Source organism: Zalophus californianus, chromosome 7 (genome assembly GCF_009762305.2).
Source record: "Zalophus californianus isolate mZalCal1 chromosome 7, mZalCal1.pri.v2, whole genome shotgun sequence".
NCBI lineage: Eukaryota > Metazoa > Chordata > Mammalia > Carnivora > Otariidae > Zalophus > Zalophus californianus.
In genome coordinates, this window is record NC_045601.1 from 114,402,248 (window position 1) to 114,426,757 (window position 24,510).

Here is a 24,510-nt window from a genome sequence, read left to right on the forward strand (position 1 = left end):
TTTGTACAGATAGTCTTAGAACGTCAAAGCTGAAAAGTACCCAAGCAACGATCTAAACAAACTTCATCTTACACATGAGGAAACTGAAGTCCCGGGCCAGGGGTCGGCAAACTTTTTCTGTAAAGGGCCAGAGAGTAAATAGTTTCGATTCTGTAAGCCATATGGTCTCTGCTGCAACTGTTCAACTTTGTCACTGTAGCACAAAAGTGGCCATAGACAATACATAAACAAACGTGTGGTTGTGTTCCGATAACACTTTATTTATAGACATTGAAATTTGAATTTTACATTATTTTTCACACACTACAAAAATACTGTCCTTTTGATTTCTGCCATTTAAAAATGTAAAAACCATTTTTAGCGGGCTATACAGAAACAGATGGTAGACTGGATCTGGCTCTTGGGCCATGGTTTGCTGACCCCTGTCCTAGGCCACTCTGACACCCAAGTGTAGTAACACTCTGCCTGCCGCGTTATACCTTATTTGCTATTTGCTCTATCCATCTACATCAAAGACTCAGATCTGCTTCACCATAAAGTGTACAATCTGTTAAAGTGTCTTCTAAATTTTAGGAGTAAATATTAAGATCTATCAGAAACATATGCCAGGCCACAACTGAAAGAACATCGATGTAATGCCATATTGTGCACTAAATAAAAAACAATCAACATAAAAATAAAATAAATTTGAGAAACTCACTAAATTTGAAAAATAGGCTTTATTTTAACCAGTGGTATTGTATGACATCCTATATGGCATAACTGATTACAGCCAAGTTCATGAATACAAATAAAATAGCAGTTTCCCTCATTCTCTCTTTTGCTTTCTGTTCAGAGAAATCAGGAGATGGGAGCATGATGCTCAGAAACCAAGGAGCTCTTCCACGGGCTCCAGCTGAGTCCAGGCTCCCGGAACATTCAGCCTCCTAATGCATATACAATCACATGTGCAAAGACCTTTATGAAAAAATATTCAGAGCAGTATTTCTGTAGGAAATCACACTAGCATTTACAACCCAACATGGCGGATAAAATTCATCTTGCTGTGGATTGTGAGGATTTGAACTGCATATAAAGGAGATGAGGCCTTTGCGTTCATTTTCCTTTAAAGAGGGGGAGAATCCCAGGTGAGACGCAATCACCGTCAGCCTGCCTCCTTCCTTCTTGCTCCAGTTGACTCAGGGGTCCTACCTCATCCCTCTGGAGCGCATGTACCACTGCACTGTGATAGAGAAACGGATATACCTTGTCCCAAATACAAGATTTTGTCACACAGCTAATAGTGGAAGTGGCTTTACACTTTCTTATTTCACAAGAGGTTTAAATACATGGGCCCTTATGTAGCACAAGACGTTTGCAATTCAGAAAATTATGAAAACAACTCTTCTCCACCCCTGAGGATATTTCATCTTTATAAAGTTGAAAATACAAAATATTAGAATAATTTGCCCTTTCTCCCATCAAAAAGAATCACATTCTCAAAGGATTCCTGCAATATACAAAATTCTGAAACAAAATTTATCTCTCCCCAAACCAAGACCAAGAAGTCAATGTTAAGCTGCCAAGAAGACCCTTTTCCAAAGAAGGGTGGAAAAGACACCTCATTACTTTTTTTAATAACCATGTTTAGACAAAGATAGCAAAAGGAGTTTCTGGCCTTATGACCTTTTATTGTTCACTTTGATTTTCAGCATTTCTTAGCATTGGCTATTGGGAGTGAAGACAACAACTGTTTTTCAAAGTCTGAGATATTCCCGGGAAAAGCCCTGATCTTTCCCGTGATGGCTCCCCAAAAATAGTTTGTCGAAAACCAGATGGCAAGAATGAAAATGCTATACACCCATCTGTTCCATTTCTTCATAGTTTTCACATCAAAAGCACCTGGAGTATCAATTGTGTTCAACACAAAATAGCACTGGGGCTGGAGAGAGGATGATGTCACCTGCCCGTGGCATCAGCCGAGGTGATGTGGGCTCTGAACTACCCAAGACGTCTTCACTGGCAAACCTGCCTGGCACCAGGGCCTCCCGAAGAGAACAGACAAGCAGCTGTGCATGCTCAAATAGCAAGACGTGCAAAACACATCGTCACTCTGCTGGGAATAAAGAGCACACAGGAAGTACACTGACAGCAAGAACCGGCTTCTGCCTGCTGGGGCTACTACGCAAGAAACCTTTGCACTGGAGGTGGGGGGGGCAAGCGGGGAGGGGAGCACACACACGCATGCGCACACATGCACACACGCCACTGCCAAGGGCTCCCTGGTTACTTCTGGTTCGCCGGCGGCCGGCCGACGGCCTGACTGCTTGCCTGGCTCAGCACGCCACCTCCAGCGCTGTCTGAACTATCTACACTTTCTTCTCTCCTCTTAAGGCACAAGCATATTTACAGTTTCGGACATACCTGCTGAGTTCTGAGAATCATACTAAGCAAATCAATCACAGACTAGTGCACAGAAGCCAGTTGGTCCTTTTTGGCCGCGTGCCGTCGCTAGGGACGACTTTCAAAGCAGCCAGAAAGTGTGCGCCCTCTCTCTGTGCCACTATAGGATGTAGGTGGGTCTACACCCCCCCCACCTCAAGGCAGGGCTGTGGGAAAGGCCAAAATGGCAAAAGCATGACTGGGATCTGGGCCGTTTAATGTTTTTTCTTTTGCACGTAACAAACCCTAACAAGATGGTAGCTCTTGCCTGCCTGGGCTGACTCTCACAACGAGCGAGCAGGGGCTGCCCCACAGCTTCTGTGACTCCAAGGAAAGTCACTGTGATCATAGTTTCCCTCCCACAAAGACAGACACATGCACACGACAGAAGCACACACATACACACATACACGCGCGCGCACACGCGTACACACACCCCTTCCACCATGGAGGAAATCTCTGCAACAAGAGGCACTTGAATGATATTTGGAGAGTTCCCATGAAAAGGCCTTCCCCTCACAGTGAAGTGGGATCAACAAAACAGAAACCAGGTGCTCAGGATTCCATCTCTTCTTGGTCAAGGGGTGGTGGCACAAAGCTGATGACTTCATCGTAGGTCAGGCCTAAAAATCAGGAAGGAAAAGCAGGACGTGAGAGTTTAGACTATGCTCTTCACTGACAGGTACTCCAACTTCTAAGCTCAAGGTCCTTCCCTCCTGTCCAGGCCAGTGGTCTGATGGACTACTTCAAATAACCGCCTCACTGCTTATGTGTGATATCCTAAGGGAACATGTGATTACACAGAAGTTCAAGGACACAAAAAATAACTATTTTTACTTACTTGTTTCATTCAGCAGTGCCTCCTTTTTAAGGCTCTCTGGAGAAGGTGCTCAAGAATAACAGAGCACTTCTACAAGCTACAGCAACAGGTAATTCTGGCTTTAGGGATCTACCTAGAATTCTGAATGTATGTTTTATGGAAAGAATTTGAAGTTGGACATAAAGGAGACACAGGTTCCATTTCTGGCTGTGTCCCTAACTAGGTCTAAGGTAAGAGACAAGAATAAACTATCAATTGTAAAACTGTAATTCTAGAGTTCTATCGATTGTAAAACTATAAAAATACCTTATTCCCTACTTATCTCCAACAGATGTTGTAAATGCAGATTCTGAGAACCTCGAAGCTCTATACAGATGTAAGGGGCTGTGTGTAAAATCAGACCAGACATAAGTACCTCAAAGGTCCAGAGAGTGTCCTCATCTACAACAGACAGTTTCCATGAGAGGAACATATCCATTCTGCATCAGAGACACTAGTTACCAGTTTTAACAAGTTGGTTGTAACCAGAAATTCTATTTTCCCACAGCTTTTGGTTAGTGGCTCACCTAAGAAAGATTTTCAAATCTAAGTCCTCACACTAGATGTTAATCCTGCTCTTATGACTTACTTTTCCATTCATCTATAAGGAGGTCCCTGCTTTCAAAGGACTGATCGTAAGGATCAGCCACTGGTTCATCATCAGGATCATGGTACTGAGCAAAATAGGCATGTGCGAGGGCTTGGGCTGCCGTAATTCTCTTGTCTGAATCCAATACAAGCATCTTCTCCAGCAAGTCGACAGCTATCAGTCCCACAGATTGGAAGGAAAAAAAGAGTTTTTAACAACTTAGCCAAAAAATTAGGCCTTATTAAGCAAACACACAGTTTTGAGTCTTCATACTGAACAAAGAATTCTCCCCCCATGTGTCTGCTCTAGGAAACATTATCCCTTTTCTTCTTTATATGTGTGTGTGCATGTGCGTGTGTATGGATGTGTTTTATATTAAGAATACATTACTAAAGAGCAATTTTTAAAAATAACTGAGACTCTGAACAAGCTTTTGTGGAACATCAATGTCAAACTGCTACCATGTAGTCAAACCGTGTCAAAAGGAAAGCCTAGGGGCGCCTGGGTGGCTCAGTCAGTTGGGCGTCTGCCTTTGGCTCAGGTCATGGTCCCGGGGTCCTGGGATTGAGCTGGTGTGTGGGCTCTCTGCTCAGTGGGGAGTCTGCTTCTCCCTCTCCCCCTCCCCCCACTCATGCGTGCACACGTGCTCTCTCTCAAATAAATGGATAAAATCTTTAAAAAAAAAAAAAAGGAAAGCCTATAACCAAAGTAACCTAGAAAAGGTAAGCAGGGTGGTTTTTAAATTTTTTTTTGTCTCCCTATGCTGTTTATTTACTAACATAACACAATGAATATTCATCAAAAGGATCTTCCAACAATGAACAAATTAGGGTTTTACATGGTGTGTGGGCAAGACATGGTATTTGGATAAAAGAAATACAAAATTTTCGCTATGAAAAATTTCAATATACAAAACAATAGTACAGTGAATAGTCATATGCTCACCACCCATACCCAACAATTAACATTATTTATTTTTCTATCTGTCTAACTGTGTTTTTTGCTGGACCATTTTAAAATAAAATGATAGACACTTTACCCCAAAATATTTCAGCATAAAGACATCTTTCTATATAATCACAAAACCATCATGTCTGACAACTGAATAATTCTCAAATATCATCTAAGATCCAGTTTATGTTAAAATTTCTCCAATTATCCCAAAGTTGTCTTTTATAACTGGTTTCTTCAAACCAGGATCCAATTAAGGGTCACACGCTACATCTGATTGGGTTTCCTAGGATGAAAAGTACAATGTCCTAATAACCAATACCTTGATGAGGAATAAGATCAGGGGTAAGGAAAAGATTCCTCTAAGATCCTGACAGATAGAAGTACAAACACTATATCAAAGGGCAATTCAAGTCTTAATTCATGTTTTGAGAATAATAGTCAAACATGAAGTTCGTGACTGACAAAACACAGCTGTCATTATTTATATCGTTGGTGTGTTCCTACTCAGTTAATATGCTGGGCACAAGTTCGTGGTCAGTAACACCATGTTCTGTCTGCAAGAAGAAACTCTTTGTATGACGCCACTGTTTGGCAGTGAGCTGTTAAGCATGTTTAAATTCTGAGAACTGCAGTGCTGAGCACCAGATGGCCCAAAGCCTCCATTCAACTCATTGGCGGTCTGTATTGCTAAGTGGTATCCAGTTCTTTTGAATGTTTAAATGTCATGACTCCAGAGAAGGATGGATATGACCTAAATAAGCTGCTGGGACACACATATGCCCCCCCCCCCCCCGGCCCCGAAAAATGAGTTAACAAATCTCTTGGAGTTGGTTAACAGGAAGTCAAACAGTGAGCACTGCCAGGTCTGAAATATGAACTGATTTGATGAAAATACATTCAGAACAGAGCGACAGACAAGAAAGCTACCAGCATACAGCATAATTTCCCAACATCCTAGAGTATTTACAACTCAAACAGAGCTGTCACAGATCCTTGAACTAGATAATACAGTTCAAATAAATCCTACAAAGCCAATGGGAGCGTACATACTGGGGCAGATGCAAACCTAAACCAACTGCATAAAATTCTGTATATACCCCTGATGAGTTTGTGGACTCATTTTTGGATGTGAGAGTGGCCCAGCTGAGATCTGGCCTACTTACAATCTCCAAGGCTGACAAAGACTCACCCAGGACTGCCCAACATCTCAAAGAATGTGAGCATCTCTGCTCTTGTAAGAATTATCACAGTAACACTGAAATCACTCTCAATGATCACTATGGATGAAGTACTTAAAAAGGGAAAACCACTTAGCTTTCACTACAACTTCTGAAGACGGCATCATGACTATCAGCTCTCAAAGGATAAAACTAAACCTGAAACACAGCTGCCGGGACCAAGCAGAGGGATGACCCACTGAGAGATTTTAGAACATGCCAATATAACACAATCTTCAGGAAAGTGAGAAGCTTGATTATACTATTATCATAGCATGGCCTCCCTCCCTTTCTCATAGGGAGGCCTGGTCTGATTTTTCCGTGTCTTCTGTTAAATGGCCCGGTCTACTGCACAATCCTCGAATCAGGGAAGTGGGGTCTCAGGCAATGCCACTGCTAGGGGCCAAGCAAAGCACATATTCGCCCCCAAATTTAAGGAATAAATCAACTCCCTTCTTAGCCAAGGCAGTACATGTCCCACAGCTACCCCTGTCACATCCCTCTGCCGAGGATCCCAGAAGTGATGGTGGCCGGAAGGAATATGGAGCCATTCCTTAAAGTCTGAGGTGGCAAATTCGCCCCGCAAAGAAGACAGAATGGTTAATTAAGTCCCTGGGGGGGCAGAAGAAGAGGAGGAGAAAGGAAAAGTGCACAAGGACGGCAGGACCTGTGGCACTGGGCAGCTACAGGCAGTGCAGGGCACACTGCAGGGAGCTCCTGGGGGGGTCCTCTAAACCCCCATTTGCTCCAGTTGTTTCTGCCCTTGGCTTGGGACACCACAAAACTGCAGCAGTTGTCCAGTCATAGGCTTTCCTCTGTACCTCCTTCTTCCTGTGCCCCTCGATCTTTTCTCCCAACATCCCCACTACTTGCTCTCCTTTCTTCACCATACAAGCTCATTTCTTCCACCAAATTCTAGGATCATATAAATATATACACATATCACATGATTAAAAAACCTGACAACACAAACATAGGTAATAAATAGCATTACTTACCACCTCCTAGGATTTAATTAATGGTACCCTATTTAATCAAAAGGAAAAACTCCTCTTTAATTTCCCAATTTATGTTACTAACAATTCAGTATTTATGAGGTGAGGATATGATCAACTTACCCAAGGGATTGGCGCCAATAAATACATTTGCAAAGTTCATTTTTGGCATCTGGGTCAAAGACTGAATGTAGTTTCTTGCCTGTAAAAATAAAAGGTTTTGAAAATGGCTTTGTTCAATAATGTTACTGCTCCCAGAGAGTTCGGTCCTGCCAAGGAACAAGTGTTAACTGACAAAGTCTGCTAGTTTCAATGTTTATGATTGTCTTTGATATTCAATTAAAAGATTTCTCTCTTACTGCCATCTTAACTTCCTTATGTATAACCAGCACTTTTGTTTATTCTGGCTATCTCTCACAGTTACATTTCAAGTGAAGGAGAATGCTAAGCAATTAAGTTCCCTTTTATTAGCTTTCCAATCAAAGGATCAAAAGGATCATTAAAAAAAAAAAAATGAGGCCAAGGTATCTAAGGAGTTGCCCTTTCTGAGACAGCCTTCCTAGAAAGCTAAAATTAGCACAGGGATCGGTACTCCTAAAGAAAGTCTAGGACCAGCAGGCTTCTCATGGTGCTGATCTCAGTAGGTACTCTTAGTTTGTTAAAAGGGTATCAATGTTAAACCTTGCTAACAAAGTAATCTTGGTAATAAGAAAGTAAACATAAGCTTAGTATATTATTCTAAAAGTCTTGAACACATTTTAAAAATACTAAAACAACTCGGTAAGAATGATGAAGAATAGTGGATTATGTTACGTGGCCTATGCAGAAATATTTCCCCTACCACTTAGAAGCTATGTCTTCTTATGCAAGTCTCAACCAACGTATCAGTGACCTTATCTGCAAAATATTAGTATTAGGTATTAGTATTTGGCTTGCCTGTAATGTCATACGGTTATTGCGATATTCAAATAAGATAAAGCTCACGAAAAAGCTTCAAACTAAAATTCTGACACAAACAACATTTATATTACTAGTTGTTTTAAGTTTGGTCCCTATGGTGGAACAGGCTTGAGTTTGAATCTTGACTTTATCACTTTGGGCAAGTTACTTATTCTCTTTAAGGCTTGAGTTCCTCTTCTGTAAAATGAGATTTACAACGCCTACTTCAGAGCTTCAGTGAGGACTGGAGATAACAAACCAATACTTCCTTAGCACAGTACTTGGTGCAGAGTGAGAACTCAACATTAGCTGCTTTCCCCGTTGCCTTTAGAAAGTTTGCTCTCACTCCCTAAGGGTGTTTCAACTTCACAATTTCTGAACTCTACTCAAAGGAACTTAAGGTGTCAAATACTTTTAAGGACTGATAGCTCTACCAAGGCAAACCCAAAAACTGGTCCTGAGAATAATCATGTAAATACAAGTGTACTCATAAATGTGTACTTCAGATTTAGGTATTAAACTGTGTCTATGACCTTCCCTGTTTCAAAACATAAATCCCACTATCAGTCCATCTGAATAGTTGAGATAAAACTTCTTTGAATCTATCTTAACCACTTCCTTAAAATTCCTGTTTTAATACAGCTCAGCTCAACAGTAAAAGTGTGTGTGTGTGGGTGTGTGCACACACAAGCCTAGAAAAAGTTCTGATTACTACGGCAACTTCCCCTTCTTAGTCACTCTATGTGCAGCAAGCAGGAGAGGTCTGCTTTGGTTGAGAATCTTTCCAATCTGAAAAGAAAGTTCTCAGAATTGAATATCCACATGTTTGTAATCCCTTCCTACTTGAGCATGTAGATAAAAGGATCAAGGGAAGACAGAGGTAAGAGAGACCTGTCTCATGCAGAGAACAGTCATCCCTCTAATAAAATTAATAAAGGTAAATTTAAAAACTACCTGGATATAGCTGAAATAGAAACAACACTGCTGGGAAGGGCCTCTGTGATGCCAACTTGGCTCCCAAAAAGATGAAAGGCATCTTGGAAAGAAGGGCCCCAACCATCTCTGATTATAAAACTAGTGTTAGATTAAGTAGTAAGAACTGGTAAAGAAGACATTTAACCCTATATAAGTGTTCATATTTATTCCATATTATTTGTATATTTTCTTTTAAATATAGTTATTTATTAGTGTTGGATATTTTATAGACTTGTTTTTTATCTTGAAGAATTCTCTTTTGGTCATTATAAAAAACTGATGAATAGGAAAGCATCCTAATGGCCCTCAGTTCAATATACTTCCAGCCTACAGTCATCAGATGCTAACATGCCACAACAGCCTCTTGAGCACTAAATTCATAAAACCCAAATATAAAAGTAGTATCATTTTCTATTTACAAGCCTATAAATTATATTCTCAATCCAGAGGACTGGATGACATTTTATCCCAAATGTGAGCATCCTGCAATAGCACAGAGGCGGTCATCACCTTAGTAGCCCTCAAGGCCCATGCAAGCACTCAGTGACATTAAAAACCGCGTTGGTTATATATACAGTGGCAACAAAATGAGAATGTGGCCTTCTGAATTGGATATCCCTATCCAGTCTGTTTGTTCTCACCTCATGGCTTGGCATCCTGTTAATGAGATAAGCAGGGGGGGTCCCCGTCAGACGCATAATCTGCTGAAGCTGGTTAATATCTTAGATGCCTAGTCAAGGGCATTGTTAAACACACAGTGCAAAAAAATAACTTTCAACTCAAGTTCTTAAGAAGGCCAAAAAAGCCACCCCCAAACGAACAAAAAAACCCACTCCCCACCCATCCCATCCCCCCCCACAGGCCAGGGCCCAAGGCTGCATGTGAAAGCACACTTCTGTGGAATGGCATGAGAGTTTACTAGGCATGCAGCCAGTAACTGGCCATGCAGATAAGGAAAATTATTTTCCTTTAGTTTTAGCATCATCTTTAAGATTAAATATTTAGGCTCCCTGGAAAGAGACTGCCCTTGATCCAGGATGCCAGCCAGAGAACTGTTTTCAAGTACTGATGGCCAAAACCTGCTTGCTTGGGGAATAAATGGAGATGATTCAGAAAATTTTGATTCAGCTCTGGACAAAACAAAATTTTTCAATATATCCATTCAAGGAAGAGGTTAAATTTTCGTGGCACAGGTTCTGGTAACTCTCCATGGCACCATCCCTCCAAAGGTTAAGACATGGGTGGGTGTGTGAGCTGATAAGCAATGCCAAGTTTCAAAGACATTAGTAGTGGTACATTTATAAAACATGCCACACACACACAGTGGTGATGAAGAAAGAGGAGACATGGGGCAAAGTTAGAAGCTAATGGCAAAGACAAAATAGGCTGCTAATGGTATTAGAGCATGCCACAGTGATTTCTTCCACAAGTCTCTAACAGGTGAACAGGCTGACTTCACTTAATTAACAGCTGGGAGGAAGTCTGCAAACGCTCTGCAATGATCTGACAAGGACGAAACTACTAGGTCTTCCGTATGTACAAGCACATATGGAAACAGTATTCCAAACTTCTCTCTTCTTGCTGCCCCCTCAGCTTTAACACAATTCACCCTCCTCCAAAATGTTATATGAACTGGTTTATCATGTGTTCCTATTAAAGGAGCAGTGATGGGATTTTTAAAATCAATGCAATTCAATAAAAATCTTTCTATATTCCCTTTCTTCTTAAACTATTAATTCCTTCCTCCGGTTGTAGCAGCATCTTCAATGAGCACCCTGGTCAGGCAATCACACTTCTCTGTGGCTTCCTTCAGTAATTTTTCACATTTACTCATCCTCTGAACTCAAATTCCCTCGTGGTCAGAGGACTACAAATATATGTTGAAGGCTGGCCGGCAGGAGAGAGCTGGGACCATGAGCTCCATCTTGTCTTTCACACTCCTTACACCCAAAGACAGAGGCCAGCAAATTCAAAAGGTGGCATGAAGCCCTTTTACCATTCTCTCAACAAAGTTTAGATTTACCTTTAAACAAATTACATAACCAATAGTACTTCACATGCCAAGAAATACAACAAAAGGGGCTCACTAAGTAAACCAGCAATAGCAGAATACCAGTTGGGTTTTAAAATCTTAGAATCCTGCCACCTCTCTCCTCTTTCTTGGGAACAATACTTGGCCTGTGCATTTTCTATTTTTGTCTCCTTTAGCCAAAGGAGACAAAATTATTATATCCCCCTCCTGTCAGGAGGCTAGGAAGAATATATGTCTAGAGAAAAATGGGAGTCAGTGAAAGGGCTTTTGCTTTCTTAATATGGTTTTTTTTTTTTGTTCTTTCACTGATTACTATAGGTACTGGGTCACTAACCAAAACAGTCCTCTCTCCTGAGCTGCCATGACCTATTTATCATCCCCTTTCTCACAGTATATCCCAACTTGTTCTCAATCAGCCCATTATTGCATTTTCTTACAATGCCCTATTTATTGATTGAATTTCTACATAAATGATGGAATCTGTATGTTAACTAACTAGAATTTAAATAAAAATTTGAAAAGAAAAAAAATGATGGCATCACTACCTTACTACTTTTCAGGAGTGATAAAAATAGCTATTGGGTTTCTTTTATTACATTCCCTCACTAATGAATTTTTCTTTCAATTTTTAAAATCCTTAAACAATTTTACTCACCTGGCTTTGTTATTTACACACCATGTGTCCCACACACATCATGTGCTTTTTAAGATAAACTGGTACTTGGACAGTATTACTAACATCAAATTAATCTTGTCTACCATTTAAACCCCCTTTATCCACTTGCCATCACCAGGTAGGAAAAAACAAAACAAAACAAAAACCCTTTCTTATTCCTATACTCAATACAGCATTACTGGAGTACGTTCTATATTCTGGTAGTCCATTTTATTATGCCCAACTCTAGAGCCGTTTAAATGTATGATGTGCCCTATTTCACATAAGATAAAGAGATCTCATTATTAGGCTGGGCACTGATGTTTCTTTCCTAAAAATAAATGATGGATTAATAATAAGTAAATAGTATATTACCCATTCTTTTTCTTTTAGAGATTCTTGTGACTAACAGCACACACCTCTAGGGCAGATGGTTGGGCAGGGGAGAGGGGACTGAGAAGGAGCTGCTAGTGGCCATATCCAGACAGGGAATGAATTTACTATCCTAGTCTCATTAGTACTATTGGTAAATAAACTAAACTTCCTCCCACCCCACTCCCTTGCCTCCATGTTTTCTGTATTACCAGTCTTCCTAAGCACATGCATTTAAAACAAGAAAGCACCATCCTCTCTAAGCAGCATTCCTTATCTTCTTTGATTCACTCTATCCAGCTTCTGCATTTCATAAGGCAAAAGAAAGCACTCCTTTGGGTTGACATGGTGGTCAGTAACTCTGACAATGACTTTCAAAATAGTGTGCAATCGCATGAGATTCAAGTTTAGAGATCATGTTATAAGAACATCTGAGATCTATGCTCAGCTCTGCCAAGTGACTCAGTGCATGACTCAGGCAAGTCACAGCTTTCTGTGCTTTTCCTTCTCATCTTAAATAAATAAATGAAACAAAATAATAGAGCCAGTACAGTTTCTTACATCCCTCAGAGGTGAAATTCATAAATACACTGGGCTTTGTGGTCTTTTAATGGAAATGTATCAGAAACATACCAGATGACAATATATTTTATAAGGGAGATGATGAACCATTCAAACTCACCTGTTCAAGCCTGCCTCAAGCCACCCAGCAGTCCTTCCAACTGGGCAAAGGGACCCCTTCAGTCAGAATGCTGGGAGGAGAATTCAGGAAGGCACAACTGGAGCTTGGCTCCACAGCTCTTTTTCCCTTTTAGTCAACTGCCTGGCAGCAGACAGAGGGGAAAAGGGAGAAAGGCTGAGCTTTCATGATTTCTCTCTTGTCTCTGGCCCCAGAAAATGACCAATAGCAGGAAATTGGAGCCAAAGTAAGCCAGAGTCACATTCCCATGGCTTCTCTCTAGATCCCTGCTTAGAAGCAGGAAAGCATTAGCTCCAAAGCGTTTTCTCAGGTTATTCAACTTGTAATTACAAAGGCAGGCTGTGGGAGGAAGGATTTACAAGTCTGCTCCAGTGGATGTGAGGTATCAGGACTGGTCTGGAGACAGGGTGGAGAGGTGCCCCTGTTGGGAATAGACAACTTATACAAGATGTGTGAGTTGTCTATTCTAAAACAGTAAAAAGCAGTAACTTCTGGAAAAGGGCAGTAGCGTGGATACAATGCACACTTCATTCTTGTAGTGAAGCTAGACTAATACGTGGTAAAGCTCATGCTCTGAGAACACACACTAACCGAAAAGTAAAAAGAACTCAAGTATATGTGAAACTTCTGAGAAAGATGATGTAAGGGCTTGATAACAGAGACATCTGTTCCTTTAATCTCTTGGAATGAGTTAGAATCTCAAATCATTTACTGGGATACTACTGCCCAATACAAGCTCTCATGATCTAATATGCCAATAGAGAGCAAAACACACTCATGCATGAGGGCAGATGAGTGCATGTACACACACACACACACACACACACACACACACACACACACACACACACACACACACCTCATCCTGAAAGTCAGCACAAAAGGGCACACATGCTTACAAACATACCCAGGGCAAAGTACAGATTGATGGAAGGCAAGTGGCAGAGGCTCCCAACAGGGCAGATAATTACAATCAAAGCATCAACTCACAGACTCTGAGGAGATTTTCTTCAAAAGATCAGCCCCTGGGGTTCCAACGAGTCTTAAAATGAGCTTCAACTGATCAATATCTAATGGTGGACTATAAAGGAAAATGTTGGGACAAAATAAAAATAAAAAACAAACAACAAACAAAACAAAACAAATACCCCAATAACAAAAATTAAAAACCCCAAACCAGGCCAAAACGGTGAATTCATCTAGATCAAGGCTTCTGCAGGATGGTCACTCCAAGTAGAACATGCTCCACCTGTACAAAGACTCAGAACGCTGCCACACACATATCCGATTTATATTCATTTTGTGTATCTGTCAACATCACTTATCAGTAAAGCGAAGTGACTTTAACTGGGTACTTAGCTGCCAAAGACAGCAGGTGAAAACACAAAAGCTTTACTCAGTCCACAACAACCTCCTCACCTTCCACCAAAGCATCAGTAGTCAGTTAAGCAAAGAGCACTGGCAAGCAGAGTGCTACAGACAAGAAAAAAGCAGCGGAGCATAGGAGCGAGGGCTAGCCAAGGCCACCTGTGAATATTCCCCGAAGGGTTAGCCTGAGGAGCTTGTCATAGGACAGGAGGCTCCGACTATCCCAGAGCCTAGCCACTTGAGCGAGCCCTCGAGAAATCCTCTCCCTCTGAGCGGTGAGTGACAGTCGGCCAGCAGAGGGCCCCACTCCCCCACTGCAGCGGCATGTTCTTCAGGCGCGCCATCATGAAGCAGAACACAGGAGGCTTCCACCTCACAAGTGCAGTGACAAACCTCACACATCCCAGAGGCTCTCACCAATAGGCTACAATGTCCGAACCATTATGCTGGTAGCCAACTCTTCCATACACGCTCAGAATGTACGTGCATGGATTAACCAGAAGCCAAAAACTTTTCATTTGTTCTTACTGCCATTAATCTTGCCTAAAAAGGAAGTTAAAAGGGGAGAGAAAAAAAGTCATACATACTCTCTATGACAACGTGAGTAGTTTATCTCCATGTCTGTACTGACATTCAGGGGAAAAGGAGGGGAGGAGGACCGTCACAAACCCGGTCAGGTTTTTCGCCTTTCAGGTCCTTCTCAACTTCAGGTCTCAGCTTAAACTTCACTTCCTCAGACAGGCCTCCCCCAACACTCTAAATAAGGAAGCCCCCTCTTCCCTGTATTCTCTACCTCCACACGGTGCTTGCAAACATCAAAGTGCTTATCACAATCTAGAGTTACTTTGTCTGCTTTCTGTCACCTCTACGGATCTGTAGCTCCATGAGCGCAGAGGCCACCCTGATTATGTGTGCCACCTCTCCCCAGCGCTTAGCCTTGCCATCTGCTACATGGTGGGCACTCAAAAGACTTGAGGAGAAGATGGAGCAAGATGGAAAGGGAGATGGAAGAAAGGTTTTCTGCTTATGATTACACATATAAAGGTAAGATGGCATAACTTAAAAATAATGGCCTCTGCAAACCATAGTTGCCTAAGCTACAGGAATTACTTATGCAATATCACTGGCATCTTGCCCTGTTCTTTTTTTTCCCCCAGATATGAAATTGACTTAAATGGAAGAAAATTCTAGACAGGAGTCAGCAAACCCCAGCCTGCTGCCTGTTTTGAAAATAAAGTTTTATTGGAACACAGCCATGCCTGTTGGTTCATGTGCTGCTTTCACCCCACACAGCAGAACTGAGTAGTTACAATAGAAACCATAGGGTTTTTAAGAAAAAGTTTGCCAAACCCCATCCTAGACCCGAACAACTTGTGTTCTATAGAAACCATGAGAGACGATGGACTCTGAGAAACAAACTGAGGGTTCTAGAGGGGAGGAGGGTGGGGGGATGGGTTAGCCTGGTGATGGGTATTAAAGAGGGCACATTCTGCGTGGAGCACTGGGTGTTATGCACAAACAATGAATCATGGAACAGTACACCAAAAACTAATGATGTAATGTATGGTGATTAACATAACATAATAAAATTAAAAAAAGAAAACAAGGATAAATTAGAAACAAGTCCACTCACAGAAATTATTTTTTTTGTAGAGAAGTAGAGAATTTTAACATCTGCAAATGGCAAGAATCAATGTGTTCTGGAGGTTAAAATTTCAATGCTGATTCTTAGTTCAAAGTGCTGACAAGAAAAAAAATCTAAAGCATGCATTAATGGGGACAGACTGGGGAGGGCGGATGATTACTGTCTTGCTCTAAAATAATCAAATTAACTATACAACAGTAGAATTTAGTACAGGATCCCCTTTGCCCATTTAAAATGATTCAGTTTACAAGTATCCAGTCCCCTCACACTCTGCAGGCACAAATTTAAGTGGGTAGCTATCCCCCACCACAAATGAAAACCGACTAGACTACTTCAACTCTCAAACATGTAGTTTTGCAATGTATGCATTAAAACTAGTCTCTAGAAATAAAGCTGTTGAGATTGGTACTCTCATTTAAGAGACTCCTGACTACTGAAATGAAGAGTCAAGTTTTACACCCCCTCCAGGGATGACAGACGACTCTGGACTGAGTTTCTTTACTGCCCTAACTTTACTTCAACATATCTGAAGAGTATGCCACCCTCACTACTCACAGTCCTCACTACAGCAAGGAGTTGGGGGAGCCCGTGCCTCTCTCCTGCTTCTGCCAGTATGAAACAATTACAGGTCTGAAGAATAAAGTCCCAATTCCTCAGCCCCTCAAGGCCCTCCCTGCTTTGGCATCAAGCTTCTTTTCTAACTCTGCTTCAAACTATTACTCCTTGATGTACTCAATGCTTCAAGGCACCCCAAATATTCTAGGCACTGCTCAGTTTCCAGCTTCTTATTTATCCAAGTCATAAACAGAAATAACCTCCATTCCCTGCTCCTATGAAGCCTTTTCTTATTTATTTTTCAAAGTTCTACTCAAACTTCGACTCTGCCATGAAGTCTTTCTGGATATCTTAGGTTCAAAATAATCTCTACTTCTTCTCAATAACTTATTTATACCTCTATTATAGCATTTTTATCACTGTCTTATTTTATAAATAGAGAGTAGGCATTTGTCCCAGTAACTCCTATAACTCACTTTCCACTGAGTATGATCATTCTGTTTTTAGGGACAGCTGCTATTTTATCTCTAGCACCGTCCACAGAGTAGTTCAATAAATACTGGTTGGCTTGAAAAGACTTGCTGTAATATGCTTTTTAACTCAGCTCTGCCTTGCCCTCAAAAACCTATAATGACCATAACTCTATGGAAAGTCTAAATACAAAAAAGTTACGAAAAGTTGTTTCATTTAATATCAGGCCTAAGAAAGTTTCTGAACACTCCATCTGAGGTGTTTACATCATAGAGAGTGTACAAATAGTGCCATGAGTGTGTAAGGGCTATGGACAAAAAGAATTGCTACAGCATGATAGCCAATACTTAGATTAGTAAACACACAACACAAAATAAAAATCTACTTAGTAGCTAAAAGCACTTGCATGAAGGACGTCAAAGCATGCAGACTTCGGAAGAAATCACCATAGGTTCTCCAAGAGCTGGCAAATCCACTGAAATAAAGGTCAGTCTTCCAATAGTACCAGCTACTGTAAGGTCACTACAATTTGTCCAGGCAGTTAAGGCCAGAAGGAGCTTCAAGTAGCTACATAAGCAGACCAAAGCAAAATTTACCACATTATGACAATTATTTATTTCCATAAGTCATCCTTCATAATTGGTTTAACACCTTTTTCCTAGATAGAAGAAATTTTACTATTAGGTAAAAACGTGTTTTAATAGTCACAATCAACTGTCAAAATTTAAATCCTAGATCTCCTGGTCCTTTCTAAAACAACCACCGAGGCCTAAGATTACTCTTTAGGTTCTCTGTAACAAAAGTAAAAGGGAGAACAAACAGTTAAGGAAATCAACCTAAGAGTACTAGGGTAATTACAGGGAAAGTAAGAGAGGAATATTCTCTTCACTTCTAAGTGTTCTAGGCAACTCCAAGAAAGTGTCCACAGGCCAAAGAGTTGAAGATGAGGAAGAGGACCAGTGGGGCAGGACCTCCCTGCAGCTACTGCTGCAAGTGAGCCGCAGTTTTCAATGAGACAAAACTCATACAGACAAAGCCAGAACATCAAAGTGTGGAGGTAGGAGATCCTCCTGGAGACAGGATGGACTAGAAGACTTAGTCTACTTTCTTCTCTTCTTGGCTGTCACAATAGTCATTTTCACTGTCAACACACAAAAATTCTTAAGGTACTCTAGGTTTGTGGACACATGAAAATTGCAACCTTTTCTGGGAAAAAATTCTGTATTTTCAAGTTGGGAGAAGAAAAGGCAAATAACCTATTGAAATATTTTTCTTCTTCAACATTTATTAGGACACTTGCTTTTAGTGTCTAAAGTAAAACTGTTTTTTTTTAAAATGAGAGAGAACAGGGGCGCCTGCGTGGCTCAGTTGGTTGAGCGCTGACTCTTGCTTTCAGCTCAGGTCATGATCTCCGGGTCTTGAAATCAAGCCCTGCATCAGGCTCTGTGCTCGGCGGGAGTCTGCTTGAGATTCTCTCTCTCCCTCTGCCCCTCCCCCACTAAAATTAATTAATTAATTAATTCTAAAATGAGAGAGAACAAGGGTGCCTCACTGCCTCCCTTAGTTGGTGCCGCACTGCAACTCTTGATCTCAGGATTGTGAGTTTAAGCCCCATGCTGTGAGTAGAGCTTACTTTCAAAAAATTTCTTTAATTAAGAAAAATAAAATGAGAGAATATTTGAAACCAGTGACTGCAAGTAAGGGGTAGATGTGACAGGAAGGGGTACACCAGAAGTTTTTTAGCTCTATTGGCATGTTTTATCTCATGATCTGGGAGCTATGAACACCAGTGTTCATTATATTATTGTCTTTTTGTAAGTATTTCATAAAATGTTTGCAAAAATCAAAAGAAGAAATGAATAAAGCAGAATTAAGAAGCAAATTTAATACACTAAGGAAATTCATATGGAGTAAGGCAGCAGCTAATGGCAAGTGGATTATAACCCATCAGCTCCATTATCTTCTAGTTAATATCTTAAAGAGTACCACTTCTATTAAAATGAAAGAAGGAACAAAAGTTTTACACATTTAGGAAATTCATGTGATTACCTAGGAAAGGAAAACCACAGCAAGGAAATGCTGTGATCTCTGGAAGAGAAAACAGTATCTGGTGGGTAACAGAACTGTGAAACTCATTTTCTCTCCTCCTTTAGGCTATAGACTATTAACTGTTAGTAAAACTATTTTCTAACTGGTCATACTTCTCAAAATCAGTTTCCAGCTTTGAAATAAGTTAGCACTAGACCCGATTTTGTAATCCCATATGAATCTGAGAATGGACTTTTCCATTTCTGCAGAAAAGGCTATTGGAATTTTGCTAGAGATTGTGTTGAATTTTTAGGTCACTTTGGGTATTACTGACATCTTAACAATATAAAGTCTTCCTTTCCATGAACACCAGATGTCTTACCATTTATTAATAAATAAGAAATAAGTTAGTGCTAGACTCGAAGAGACATTCTTTATCCTCACTCTCTTCTAAATATGAAGTTCTGCTAGCCGTGTCCACTTGCTATACCTAGTCAACTGGGCTTATAAGGCAGGGCTTCATTCTTTACATTAATAATACTATTTTGAGCTAGATGGAAGAAGGGTTCTACACAGTCATAAATGAAAATAGTTTCTAAACTAACAATATATAATTAGCTTTGAGACAAGAATTAGTATTTCTTCCCTTTAGGGGAACTCTAAAGATTATTAACAACCAGTACTAAAAGAATCTCTCAAGGAGGAGACTAATCACAAAAAAAGTGAGAAAAAGGTAGAATAGAAACAAAACTTAACAGAGATCTAAAACTGCACTGTCCAATGTAATATCAATTACATGTGATTAATTACATTTAAATGTCATCTAAATGAAATCTAATAAAATTTGAAATTCAGATTAAAAACACTCATAAAACCATGAATACAAAGGAACTTCTCTGACACGATACTTCCTTGACCAAATAAAGAGCATTTATGAAAAATACACAGCTAAAATCATGGACAGTGGAGACAAACTGAAAACTTTCCCTCTAAGATAAGAAGAGAACAAGGATGCCCACTTCATTACTGCTATTCAACACTGTACTGGAAGTTCCAGCCAGAACAACTGGAAAGGGAGAAGGAAAACCATCTCTATTTGCAGATGACCCAATCCTATGTATAGAAAATACCAGAGAATCTACAAGAAACCTACTAGAGCTAATAAACAATTTGAGTAAAGATGCAGTGCACAAAATCAACAAAAATCAGCTGTGTTTCTACACACCAACAATAAACAACCTGAAAAGGAAATTAAGAGGGGCGCCTGGGTGGCTCAGATGGTTGAGCGTCTGCCTTCGGCTCAGGTCATGATCCCAGGGTCCTGGGATGGAGCCCCACATTGGGCTCCCTGCTCAGCGAGGAGCCTGCTTCTCGAGGAGCCTGCTTCTCCCTCTCCCCCTGCTCATGCTATCTCTCTCTCTCTCTGTGTCTCAAATGAATAAATAAAATCTTAAAAAAAAAAAAGAAATTAAGAAAGCAATTTCAGGGGCGCCTGGGTGGCTCAGTCGGTTAAGCGACTGCCTTCAGCTCAGGTCATGATCCCAGGGTCCTGAGATTGAGTCCCACATCGGGCTCCCTGCTTCGCAGGGAGTCTGTGTCTCCCTCCCCCTTAACCCCCCCACCCGCTTGTGCTCTCTTTCTCTTTCTCTCAAATAAATAAAATCTTTAAAAAAAAGCATAAAAAATAAAAAAACAAAAGGAAAAAAGAAAGCAATTTCATTTACAATCTTTTATTCTAAAAGAATAAAATACTCAGGAATACATTTAACCACGAAGGTGAAAGATTTGTCCAGTGAAAATTATAAAACATTGCTGAAAGAAATTAAGAACTAATAAATGGGAAGACATCTGGTGTTCATGGAAAGGAAGACTTTATATTGTTAAGATGTCAATAATACCCAAAGTGACCTAAAAATTCAACACGATCTCTAGCAAAAGTCCAATAGCCTTTTCTGCAGAAATGGAAAAGTCCATTCTCAAATTCATATAGGATTACAAAAGACCCTGAAGAACCAAAACAAAAACACTTGACAATGAGAACAAAATTGAAGGATTCACACTTCCTGAATTCAAAACTTACCATATAAAGTTTCAGGAATCAAAATAATGTGGAAATACTATAAGGACAGATATATAGACAAATGGAATAGAGTTAGCTTTTGACAGAAGTGCCAGGCCCATTCAGTGGGGGATAGTCTCTTCAACAAATCGTGCTGAGACCACTGGATTTCCACATGCAAAAGAATAAAGCTGGAACTCTAACCTTACATCATATACAAAACTTAACTCGAAATGGATCAAAGACCTAAATATAAGAGAAACGCATACAATTCTTAGTAGAAAACATAGTAAATCTTCACAACTTTGAATTTGGTAATATATTCTTAGTTATGACATGAGCAACAAAAGAAAAAATAAATTGGAACTTCAAAAAATCAAAACCTTAGTATATCAAAGGACATTATCAAGAAAGTGAACAGACAGCCCAGAGAAGGGGAGAAAATATTTGCAAATCATGTATCTAATGAAGGTTTAATATCCAGAATATATAAAGAACTAAACTCAACAATAAAAAGACCACCCAATTAAAAGATGGGTAATGGACTTGAGCAGATATTCGTCCACAGAAGATATACAAATGGACAATAAACACAGGGACAGATGCTCAACATTATTGGTCATTAGGGAAATACAAATTAAAATTATGAAGAGGTACCACTTTGTACCTGCAATGATGGCTACAATTAAAAAAAGGGGGGAGGAGAAGGGGGAAGGAACAAGTGTTGGTGAAGATGTGGAGAAATTGCTCATACATCATTGGTGGGCAAAAATGGTGCAACTGCTGTGGAAAATAGTTTGGTGGCTCACCAAAAAGCTAAACACAGAATTACCACATGACCCAACAATTCCACTCCTAGATATATACCGCAAAGAATTGAAAGCAGAGACTCAAATAACTGTATGTCAATGTTCATTGTAGCACTAATCATAATTGCCAAAGGTGAAAATAACCCAAGTGTCAATGAACAGATGAGTACATAAACAAAATGGGGCATATACACACAAGGGAATAGTATTCAGCCATAAAAAGGAATGAGGTTCTGATAACATGCTACAACGCAGATGAACCTTGAAAACATGGCTAAGGGAAATAACCAAGAAACAAAAGAACAATTATTATGTGATTCCACTTATAAGAAATATCTAGAATAAGCAAATTCAGGAAATAGAAGAGAGGAAACTAGAGGTTATGGGAAAGAAGAATGGGGGAGTTATTATTCAATGGGTACTGAGTTTCAGTATGAGGTGATGAAAATGTTTTGGAAATAAGATAGTGGTGATGGCTGCACAACTTTGTGAATATAATTAGTGCCCCTGGACTGTATATTTAAAAATGGTTAAAATGGTAAATTTTGTGTTAGGTATATTTTACCACAATAAGAAAAAGTTAAAATGGCAAATTTTATGTTAATACATTTTACCACAGAGATATTTTTAATCAGTTCCCTAAGTTTCACTAGCCACATTTTAAGTGCTCAATAGCCACATGTGGCTGGTGGCTACCAACCACCATAGTGTGCAGCACAAATATAAAACATTTGCAAAACCACAGAAAATTCTATTAGATAGCACTTATCTAGAAGCTAAAGCCACCAGTTCTAAATGGAAGTTGATTAATAAATGAGGAAAACAGGGAGAAAACTGCACTCAAATAAAGAGCATGCTCTAGAGGTTGCCTCGGCATTCAGCTGCATTTAAAAATCATAAATAAGCAGTAGCTGCATGCTTTTCTGGGCAAAGGAAGAATGGTGGGGCCAGCACATTCTCCAAAGGTTTTAAGAGAAGTTCTAGAAATCAGGGGAATAGGTAACAAAATGATGGAAAGAAACTGTGACCTGAGTCATATATAACAGTTTTGGATCTATCTTTTCTGGGTCTTGGTTTCCTCACATCTATTAAAAACAGGGAGTTCAATTAGAGGTTTTCTAACATCCTTCCAGGCCCCCAAGTAGATAAGTCTAAATTCTTAATTTTCTGATCTCATTGGTATCTTTAAAAAAAAAAATGAGGAAAGACTGCCTAACTAAATAATTTTTTTAGGATCAGCCTAAAAGGTTAAAAGTAAAAGTCAGCTGGGTTAAATTCTAGTTGTGCTTAGCACCTGCTACACACTAGAATCAACTGGGGACTTAAAAAATATGCCAAAGCCTGTGCTTTGACCCCACACCAACTGAAGTTGGGTCTCTGGGGTGGTGCCCAGACATTTGGAGTTTTTAAAAGCTCCCTAAAGTATTCTGATGAAAAATGAGAGTTAAGAACCACTATTGCTAGACTATAAGCAATTACACACTTCAGGCAAGAAAAAAAAAAAAAATAGAAAACACTTTCCTCTTTCCTTGTCAGGCCACCAAAGCTATATCCAAACAGATGGCAACTGACAAGATGGGGGTTACATATATTACAAATACAAATCCTCTGAATTTGATTTTTATGATCCCAGGAGAATATCTGTCTCAAAAAGAGCCAAGTGAAAAGAAATGGTGTATTACTAAAATAAGAATTTTGAAATGAATTTACGTGCATTAAAAAAAAAAAAAGCCCATGGGAAAAGGTCTAAATGCTAGGTTTTCTCTAAAGCTCATAGAAGGAAAAAAAAGTATGCATAACAAGGGAAGACTTCTTCCAGGTTGAAAGTTAGCATTCTTTTATTTTTTTATTATTATTTTTTTTTCGAGAGAGTGTGTGTGTGTGTGTGTGTGTGTGTGCAAGATCGGGGAGATGGGGGACGGTGGGCAGAGGGAGAGGGAAAGACAGAATCTCAAACAGGCTCCACACCCAGCACAGAGCCCGACGCAGGGCTTGATCTCACAAACCTGAGATCATGACCTGAGCTGAAATCAAGACTCAGATGCTTAACCAACTGAGCCACCCAGGCAGCATGAAGTTGGCATTCTAAAAGAGTCAAGACATCAGGGAGTAGGCAGCTGTCTGAGATAAAACCACAGGGCACAACTGCTTTGAAACCTTTTTACCAGTAGCCTGCCAAGGGTCCTTTACTACTCGTCACAAAATTTAAATAAAACAAACAAACAAAAATTAACCTTTAATGATTCATAGGTAGAAAACAGGGTGCGAAAGGAAAGGGAAAAATTGTTTCCCAAAAGTCACTAATGAAGATGATGGCTAACATTTCCTGGCAGGCTCCAAGAACGTTCCAGATACTATCTCACTGAATTCTCACAGCCACCTTGCGAGGTATATACCATTAACATTTTATGGTTAAGGAAACCGGGAGATACAGGTTAGAAAATGTGCTCAAAGTCACAGAGCTGGGGAGTAAACGAGGTAGGATCTACACCCAGGAAGTCTGATTCCAGAGTCTGTGCTCTCGACTAGTACACCCTGCTAGCTCTCTGTCTCCACCACTCTGGTTATTTATGTAGGCAAAAGTGTCTGCAGCTGACTGGAGACAGACGGAAACAGAGATAATAAAGGAGATGAGGGAAGAGGGGACCAGAGCAATGCAGCAGAGTAGTATGCTCAGGAAGACAGGCTAAAGGCTGGGACTCTGAGATATGTACCTGAGGAAAGGGGGCATTACAAATTTTCCCTAATTCTCTTAGTCTGGACTGTAATGTATATACCATATTTCTAAGAAGTAGACATAAGGTGAATGAAGCAAAGGACAAAGGAGAAACACTAGGTATTTAAACTAAGAATCTGGGCATGAGGAG

The 24,510-nt window shown here is 40.1% G+C and overlaps 1 protein-coding gene across 7 annotated transcripts in view; it reads right to left on the reverse strand.

Annotated features, from left to right (window-relative positions):
- Positions 1–700: 700 nt before the first annotated feature.
- The window catches only part of MAPK14 (mitogen-activated protein kinase 14), a 74,311-nt gene continuing 50,501 nt past the window's right edge, over positions 701–24,510 (reverse strand). For 3 of the 7 annotated variants that reach the window (XM_027601585.2, XM_027601583.2, XM_027601587.2), the window contains 4 exons: positions 13,699–13,778; positions 7,159–7,237; positions 3,870–4,043; positions 2,833–3,044 (listed from right to left, as the gene is read on the reverse strand). In XM_027601585.2, coding sequence (XP_027457386.2) covers positions 2,977–3,044; positions 3,870–4,043; positions 7,159–7,237; positions 13,699–13,778 — 401 coding nt within the window. In that variant the 3' untranslated portion in view covers positions 2,833–2,976. Of the gene's footprint in view, positions 3,045–3,869; positions 4,044–7,158; positions 7,238–9,590; positions 9,671–13,698; positions 13,779–24,510 lie in introns of those variants that run through there. The other 4 variants (XM_027601586.2, XM_027601584.2, XM_027601582.2 and 1 more) reach the window with 3 other exon arrangements.